We start from the raw sequence: 9,510 nt of genomic DNA on the forward strand, positions 1-9,510 counted from the left end.
CTAGTAATAATCAGATATATAGAGATTAGAAACGCATGTGCAAACATCTTAGTGTCAATTGCATTAAAAATGATTTCTGTATGAAACTGTATTTTAATAATGAAATGGAGATCTTTTTTTTTTTAAAGTTTAAAACCTCATTTTATGTCTTACAGGGTTTAGACAGTACAGTATTGTATAACTGTATTAATTCAACTATATACCTAAAAATTTACAGCCAATTTTGAAAGAGATGCATCTTAGCACTGGAAATTGTTATTGACTATGTCAATGCTGTTGTAATGAAATGCTTCTTCTAATTAAAAAAAAAATTCAGCAGAAGGGCTGGAGAGATTGCTGACAGACATCAGCGTTGCTTGGCCTGGCAAATAGCTGGTGGCTGGGCCTTCTGGCCACTTCCCACAGCCACAGAAGACTACAGCAGGGTGGGATTATGCAGAACATGGATCTGTTCTGAGTCTCATAAAAAAAAAAAATAAACAGAATGCCCTAGAGAAAATGGAGAGATAGGGCTCAGTCCTTTCCTGTCCCCAGTGAACCAGAGCCATCAAAGATTCCAGCTTCTCCCCTGGAGGGATCCACAGAGATCTCTGACCTCTGGCAGATTGCTGATGTCCTTGAGTGTGGGTCCACTAGACCCTCCCCTCCAGAGCAGCCACAGCAGTGTCTCCCGGCCCTCTGCTGCCTCCAAGCATTCTAACTGGACTTGCTGGTAGAATGAACACAAAGTCTCAGAGTCACGAGTGAAGAAATTAGGCTGAAAACCAAATGACAGAAACCTTACTCTGTTTGGGGTCCTGGCTTTGACCTGAAGCCTGGCTGGTGGCATCTGCCACCCACTGTGCCAGCCTTCTGGCTACTACCTCCCAGTGGCCTTGGCACCAGCCCCCACTAACACACACAACCTCAAAACCTGAAGATTCTGTGATATGCGATGGAAACCCCCCTAACTTCGATCCAGGAGGAGCCCTCCATAGCAGAAATGTGAAGCTCAGAGCAGAAGTTGGGAAGAGAAAAGCAGCAGCCCCTCCCCGAGATTTAGTTTATGAGTTTGTTTGGTTTTTGTTCTGAAGAGTGTCTCACTATGTAGCCCAAGTTCACACAGGAGAGTAGCTTTGTTTGGGAGGATATTTTTTATTCAAAGCAGAATTCTGCTTTTAGATTTTTTTCAGAAACTAAATATCCAGTCATCAGCCCTGTTGCCAGCCCGCGTACTTCCCCTGGCACCCCCTCAAATGAGTGAATTAGTAATATGGAAACTATCCCCAGCATAAGAGTATTCGCACTGTGGATGGGGCAGAGGGGACACAGCACCATATATACTCTGATGCAGGGGCTCAGATGCCTGCCAGGTCAAGCCCCCAGAGATCCCAGATCACTGTGGGGCAACCTCATCCTTGCCACTGGCCTTAGAGGTGGCAGCAGAGTGGCCAGTGATAACTGCACTGAGGCAGGAGTCATTAGGCCTATCTGGGCAGATCAGGTAGTGAAGACTCAAGAAAGTCAACTCAGTCCCCTAAGGAACTTGACTTCCTAAGTCTGAAGGATGCTGTGTGGGCCTCATCCTAGGCCAGACACCACCCTTGAAGCCTGAGGACTCTGTGATAGGGAAACCTCTCAGTGGGCTGAGCTCCAGGTGGGTCTAGGTCCCGGTATGGAAATTGGGGCTCTAAACTTAAGGTATCCTCTCTTTCCAGTGTGTGGATAATATCCGGTGCAATGGGCTCATGATGAACGCATTTGAAGAAAATTCCAAGGTCACTGTACCACAGATGATCAAGTAAGTTAGTTTCCTTAACCTGTCTGCATCTCAGAGACTAAAATCTACTCAGAGACAGCCAGGATACTGGGCAAGGCTGGTCCCTGGGGCTCAGAAGATGCCAGGTTTCATCTCTGGGAGTTCGAGATGTCTGTTTGGATGACTGCTTTGGCTTAACTTTTGTTGTGGTTGGTTTGCTTTGTACAATGTTGATTATTTTATATTTAACCATTCAAAAGATAATACTGGGACTGGAGAGAGAGCTCAGGAGTTGTTAAGAGCACTGGCTATTCTTGCAGAGGACCCAGGATAAGTTCCCAGCACCTACATGGTGGCTAACAGCTATCTGTAACTCCAGTTCCAGGGGATCCAACGCCCTCTTCTGGCTTCCTCAGGCTTTGCACACACAAAGTGGCACATTTATATACATGCAGGCAAAACACTTATACACATAAAATAAAAATAAATGTTTAAATTTTTTAAATAAAATATAATATTAAGAATGAAACTTCACATACTGTTTCTTAAGTAGTTTTATTTTCCTAATTACAAAAGTAATAAATAAAACATTTCAAAAATACAGAAAAACCAAATTTTAGGCTGCAGTTACAGGGCCACTAGACCTGTTTAAACAACCCTGGGGACAAAAGGGCTGGTGTTCTGCTGGACACAGCTCTCCCAGCCTCCAACCCCCTGTAACACAGCTCCCCTGATCCACATGAGATATCTTTCCTCCAGTGACTCCCACCTCACACGCCCCTCTGGCTTTCCTTCCTGAATTCACCCTGCAGCACCCTGGCTGTCTGGCCTCTATCCCAACCTCTGAATCCCAAGCCTGCTGGTATCACCAGCTACCTCCCAGAGTCCCACTGCCCATGGCCTCTCTGCTTCTTCCAGCGCCTGCTCTGGGACTTTACATACAAAAGGACTCAGTGTCTGAAAGGTGCCAGACTCCCTTTGTTCACACTTGCCACCAAGATAAAGGCAAGCACATATGAGCCTACTGTGGTGCTGGAGGCCAATCAAGACAGCTTCATGTACAGCAGGTTGTTTAAAACTCTGCACAATTGATGAGGCACCATTCCTCTCGGGACTAGGTATCTGCTAGATACCTAGAGGTCATGGGGCCAGCAGAAGGAGCTGGTCTTGAAGACAGTGGCCCTGCTCTCTAACCTGGATGTGTGCAGGTGCACCCGGAACAAGTCACTGATCCTTCCCAAGTTGAGCAAACGACATGATTATACCTAATTTCTTCCCTCATGGATTTGTTTTAGTACTCAAATAAAAATCACATGTTGGGGGGCTGGAGAGATTGCTCAGCAGTTAGGAGCACTAGCTGTTCTTGCGGAAGACCCGAGTTCAAATACAAGCACCCCCATGGAGGCTAACAACCATCTGTAACTCCAGTTCCAGGGGATCCAATGCCCTCTTCTGTCCTCCAAGGACACCACACAACACAGGTACACTTACATACATGCAGGCATAACACTCATACACATAAAATCAAAATAAATAATTTTTTTAAATCACATTTTGAGCTGGGCGTGGTGGCGCACACCTTTAATCCAAGCACTCAGGAGGCAGAGGCAGGCGGATCTTTGTGAGTTCTAGGCCAGCCTGGTCTACACAGTGAGTTCCAGGACAGCTGAGGCTACAAGGAGACCCTGTCTCAAAAAGACAAAAAAAAATCACATTTTGAGAAAGATGGCTCAGTGGTTAAGAGCACGTGTTGCTCTTGTAGAGGACCAAAGTTCATTCCCCAGCCACACAGCTGGCAGCTCACAACTTCCTGTAACTCCAGTTCCAGGGGATCTAACTCCCTCTTCTGACCTCTGTGAGCATTGCATGACAAGGGTGCACTCACATACATGCTAGCAATACATCCATATACATTGAATTTAAAAAATATATAATAAAACTTTTAAATCACACATGGAATTGCCTTAAAATGTATGTTGAAGGCCTACTGGCCATGTTTAATGACATATTGGCACAGGAAGACTGAAGTCATATGTGAAAGAAAAAGTAATTTTTTTAAATTATAATGGTAATAAAGAAAATGAACTATCCAGAGAAAAATGGCTCTTCCAAGGACCCATCTGCCCCCAGAGGGACCCTGGCCTCCCTCTCCACTGTAGCCTTGGGCGAGGTCTTCCTAGTGGAGGGCACTGAGGAAGCAGTGATGAATGACCCTGGCTGGCTTCTGTTGCTGGGGAGGTCACACTGTGCAGTGAGCCAGAGGTGCATAGGAAGTCACTGTGAGACAGTGGGGTGAGTGCTGGAAGAGTCCAGGGACAAGGGACTGATTCACCTGCCACAGCTGAGCAAGGCTTCCCTCAGAACGGAACCCAGCGCTGACATAGAAGGTCAGTTGGAGTTTGTTAAATGGAAAGGTATTCTGGGAAGAAGGAACAGTCTAAGTGTAGACTCAGAGGCAATGCAGTTCAGTGTGTTTGAGAAATGATAATTATCCCATGGAGTTGCAGGGCTATGGGACTAGTAGCATGTGCAGGCAGTAAACTGGGTGAAGTGTGGTCTCCAGGTATGCTACCAGACCACTTACTACAGAGGTCTTGGAACAGAAAGTTTCATAGACCAAATGAAGATGTTTACCATAGGGTCTAGTGAGTCCATTTGAAATGCATAGCAAGAAGCATGATTGGGAGTGGAGAAATGGAGCCATAGATTAGGGCAGCATGTGGGCAAGTGGCAGGATCACATCACCTGAGTCCCAGCTATACAGTGCTCACTTGTCCTCCTTCTCCCCGGCTGCATCAGCCTTCCCTGCTGCAAGGACCACAGTGGAAGTTGAATAGAATGATCCCAATCCATAAAAGGTGCTTAGGTTAATAGTACACACTCCCCCAGATGTAGGGGCTCACATGCCTGACCACAGCTGAACCCATCTGTTAGCCTAACCAACAGCCATGATGTTATCTGCATGTGGGTGTCATCAGTAGATGGCTGGTTTAAGGCCTCATGAATATTGAACATCCCTTATGCCTCATGAATGAATATTAACTATACCATGAATATTTGGTACCCATTTGGTCCTTTGATCCTTGCCCTCACTCAGCACACAAATGCTCTAATTTATATGTGTCTGTCACATCTCACAAACTGTTCCTGTACTTAATCTCACTTCTTGTTTCTAAGTGACCCACACCATGTGGTGAAATGTGGAGCTGGTGAGGTGGGTGGGAATCAGATAAAAGGGTGCTATGTCTGGCAAACTGTTGGGTTTTATTCTGGAGGTGGTAGGGTTGCAAGGGGCCGGAGCTGGGGAACCTGAGTGCATACCGAGACAGGTCCCCCAGGAGTCTCAAGAGTTTCTGGCATAGTCCCCTTTTGGGCATCCTGCTCTGTTCTCAGACTGTTACACAAAAGCATTCTGATTTGGGGTTCCCAACACAAAGTGGTATCATGTCCCAGGGTCCTGAATGTGCCAGTATCCCCTACAGCAGTACCTTGGGGCCCTAGCTCTGTGCACTAGTCTCAGTAGGTCAACTCCTAGCACCCTCAAGGAGCTGCAAAGGCTCATTCCATCCACCCAGGCTTGTGGGTGCTGAGGCTCTGCCCCATCATGTAGCCTCAGGACAGACAGACTGAGGTGGGGCCGTCCTTCTGAAGGAAACAGAAAGAGATAATTCCTTTCTCATCAAGCCAAAGCCTCTATTTGTGCCTAGATAGCAGGAATATCACTTGGATCTCTCACCAAGTGTTGGAGAAGCAAAGAGCTGAAGTTATAGTTGAATGTTCAAATCCTAAGGGACCACAGACATTGTAATGGATCCCTGAGGTCTCTCCAGTTGGTCACAGCCCCCATGTAGCTACCACCAGTCCACTGCATTAGTGCACCCTCCCACTATACAGACAGGGAAGATGAGATTCACATAGGTTCATATTTTATTGAAGGGATCAAAGACACTGCGACCAACTGATCTGAGAAGAGGGAAGGGAGGTTGATGGATGGGAGAGGGCTCTTCTCCCTTTCTACACCCTCCCCAGTGGCAGAAGGAACCCCCAGAGAAGGTGCTAGGAGTAAACCATGGCCAGAGGGACCTACTGATCACCATTTGAACACTGAGCCTTGGCTGGATGCTAGGCATCCATGGTGTGTGTGGAGTTGCATGCTCCCTCTAAACAACCAAGCTTCACAGCAGGGGAGGTTCACCCCAGGACAACTACCACTAGGGTAGGCGCAGCCAGGTGGCAGTCCCGCCTGGGGAGCCCTGTCTCTGCAGCCACATCCTTCTTTCACTTTGGCACCATCTGCTCTCCCTTCAGAGATCTGTAGTAAAGCCGCTCCCCGTCCGTTCCATGTCCTCACCTTAGCCCTCCCTTCTTTGTGCTCTTTACAATGTTCCTCATCTAATTTTCTGGGCGTCCTGTCAGCAGTTTCCTGCACATGTGCTGCCTTTCATGACCAGGAAATCTTCCTGACCCCACATTACTCACCATGTTTCTCACAATCCTGTAGCTGCAAGAGACCTTTCCCTGCATCTTGGTGGAAGCATGATCCAGAAAGTTTCTAAAATGCTCTGTATCCTGCAGCAAAGCTGACTTAGGAGGCCTTCTCTTCATTTCTTCATGATGGTATCTTTAAGCTGCCAGTGTTTTGTGGGCCTTCTTTCTGGCTTTCTCCACATTCTTTCTGTTGGGCCCACTCATCTGACTTCCACTCTGGGGCTGGCTGCAGGGAAGGCTGACACAGTCCGTGAGAAGCAGGACAAGCAAGTGTCATGTAGGTGGGACTCTGGCCTGTGGTTCTGCCACTTGCCCACATGCTGCCCTAATCCACGGTTCTATTTCTTCACCTCCTGGGCCCACCTCCCTGCTTGGTGGAGACACTCAGGGAAAAGGTTGTGTGTTGATATTTCAAATCCCAGGAATGTTGTCAGAGAAGGTTCTTTAGAAGTTGAAACTAGGGCCTCACACATGCTAGGCAAGTGCTCTACCACCAACCCATGCCACCAGCTCCCAAAGAAAGTTCCTTAGAAATGGTACAAAAGAGAAGACCAGTTTGTCTGCACCCCGAGCACTGTGTGTGGTCTTTTGGGTCTGCCTGTTTTGTTTAGCATAGTGTCTTCAAGGCTAAGCCACATTGTAGCATGTGTCTGTCCTCCACTCCTTTTCATGGCTGAGTAATATCCCACTCTATTTCATTCATTCGCTCATCTGCTGACAAACATTTGGGCTGTTTCCATTCTGGTGTATTATGAGTAATGCCTCTGTAACATCCAGGTGCATATTTTCATGTGAATAGAGTTCCTGTATATCTCAAGAATTTGGCAACACATTCTTTTAAGTTTCTTGTGTTTTTCCAATACTCCTAAGGGTTGTACTTAGGTTTTTAGGATTCTAAGGAATGGAGTTACAGCTCTTCCTTAATGCTATGCTTTGGTTTTCCTTGCTTACTCAGTGAGACTGTTCCTGACTTGGGGATAGAGGTTGACAGGATGACCTGGCAGTGACCCCAGCCTGATGGAACTACACCATGGGTCTAAACAACCTTAGACACACACCACCTTTTTCTCCTCCCTCCCTTCCTCCTCAGGTCTGATGCTTCTTTGTATTGTGATGACGTTGACATTCGCTTCAGTAAAACCATGAACTCCTGCAAAGTGCTCCAGATCCGGTACGCTAGCGTGGAACGACTGCTAGAGCGGCTCACAGACCTGCGCTTCCTGAGCATTGACTTCCTCAACACCTTCTTACATTCCTATCGTGTCTTCACCACTGCTGTGGTGGTCCTGGACAAGCTCATCACCATCTACAAGAAGCCCATTAGCGCCATTCCTGCCAGGTGCACGCACACCCCACCCCCACCATCTATCAGAATCCCAGGGCCTCACAAGAGAACTTAGTGGGTGAAGGTGCTTGCTGCCAAGTCTGATGACCAGAGTTCAATTCCCAGAACCCACATGGTAGAAGAAGAGAACCGACTCCCACAAGTTGTGCTCTAATTTCCACCTAGGCTCTGTGGCTTGTGTAGGCTACACACACACACACACACACACACACACACACACACTACATGAATTAATTTTACATTAATTAAATGTACACAATTTTTAAAGAATCCCATCAGCACCAACCCCTCCAGGTACATATACCCCCCTCCTGAACCCACAGACCTTCCAGGCCCTTGAGGTCCCTGGAGGAGAGGCTGATCCACAAGCTGGGGTACAATGGCTGGTAGATTTAGGAGGGAGAAAAAGGAGTTTAAAGTTTAGAAATAAGAGTCAGAGCCAGACCTGCAACAGGCAAGGAATGTGCTCCCTGGATTCGGGAAGCTCAGCAAAGGGCTGATCGCTCTTTTCCTAGAGGAATGATTATCTGCTCTCTGAATGGGGAGCGGTCTGGTCTTATATAGGAATTCAGCTGCAAGAGTTAACTCTGTGACAAGGTCTAGTATCCTTGAGGGTCTCATCTTAGACAGGCGGGTGAGTTATCTATAGCACTAAAGGAGACAGGTAGGCTCCACACAAACAGTCTCTCTCACTCCAGGGATTGACCAGTTGATAAGGCTTGAGCAAGGCCAGGCTGCCAGTTTGGGGCCAGTTAGACACTTTAAGGGATTAATGGCTTTATAGCTTCCTCTAATGAAGCTTATGACTCAGAACAGAAGGCCTTTATGGCATACTTTACATGCTAGAAGGTACAACCTATGGAGGAAGAGTCCCCTTGGCCGCCTTGGCTTCAAAGCCATCTTTCCTACCTACGTCTCTGTAGCTCAGCTCTGCCACTGGGGAGCTGGGGTCTGAAAAGGCCAAGAGATTTTCCTAGTGTGGCTGAGGGGGCCTTGAACCCAGGGCCTTGCCTCAAGATTGCTAAGGGACTGCACTTTTACTCCCCCAATATCAGTCTATATGTACAGGCCCTCAGGTGCCACGTGGGGTAGGGGTGTGGGGGGAGGATGCTGGATTTAGGTCAGAGGCACCAAAGGAGTGGCTTCCTGTCCCTGAGCCTTGATTTTTCACCCATAAAGTATAATGACAAGGGCAGAGCACACAGATGAGAACAGCCTGGTGTAGATGGAGAGAGGCCATAGAGGCCTGCAGGACAGGGGTCTTAGCACCTCAGGTGGGAAGTAGAGGGAGCATCAGCTAGACCTACCCTGCCACCAAACCCACAGCCCACCCAAACCACTCAGAGTAAGACATCTGCATGTATAGACACATCCCTGAATCAGCTCTACCCAGAGGACCTGCCCTGGGTTTCAGGAATCACGGGAGTGAGGGAGCCACTGCTGTCAGCCACCCTGAGTCCTACGAAGACCTGAAGCAAACCAGGCAGGCAGGTCCATACCAACCATTCTTTCTTCCTCTGCCTTCCCTCCCTGCAGGTCGCTGGAGCTCCTGTTTGCCAGCGGCCAGAACAACAAGCTTCTGTATGGAGAGCCCCCCAAGTCCCCACGTGCCACCCGCAAGTTCTCCTCGCCACCACCTTTGTCCATCAACACGTCATCCCCGAGCCGCCGGCGGAAGCTGTCCCTCAACATTCCCATCATCACAGGTGGCAAGGCGCTGGACTTGGCTGCACTCAGCTGCAGCTCCAATGGCTACACCAGCGTGCACTCAGGCATGTCGCCCTTCAGCAAGGCCCCACAGGACACCAGCAAGCTCTGTGTGGCCAGCAGCTTCACCAGCAAGATTCCAGATGAGAATGAGACCACCCCAACCACGACCCTGATTCCAATCTCAACCCCGACCCCAACCCCGACCCCGACCCCAACCCTGACCCCGACC

The 9,510-nt window shown here is 48.3% G+C and overlaps 1 protein-coding gene across 2 annotated transcripts in view; it reads left to right on the forward strand.

The window, feature by feature from the left end:
- Rasgrf1 (Ras protein specific guanine nucleotide releasing factor 1) overlaps positions 1-9,510 on the forward strand; it is a 123,769-nt gene that overhangs the window by 72,287 nt on the left and 41,972 nt on the right. For both annotated transcript variants that reach the window (XM_017795673.1, XM_017795674.1), the window contains exons 13-15: positions 1,698-1,780; positions 7,317-7,565; positions 9,108-9,506. In XM_017795673.1, coding sequence (XP_017651162.1) covers positions 1,698-1,780; positions 7,317-7,565; positions 9,108-9,506 — 731 coding nt within the window. The remainder of the gene's footprint in view (positions 1-1,697; positions 1,781-7,316; positions 7,566-9,107; positions 9,507-9,510) is intronic.

This window comes from Nannospalax galili, unplaced genomic scaffold, assembly GCF_000622305.1.
Source record: "Nannospalax galili isolate Female #2095 unplaced genomic scaffold, S.galili_v1.0 scaffold28, whole genome shotgun sequence".
NCBI classification, from domain to species: Eukaryota; Metazoa; Chordata; class Mammalia; order Rodentia; family Spalacidae; genus Nannospalax; species Nannospalax galili.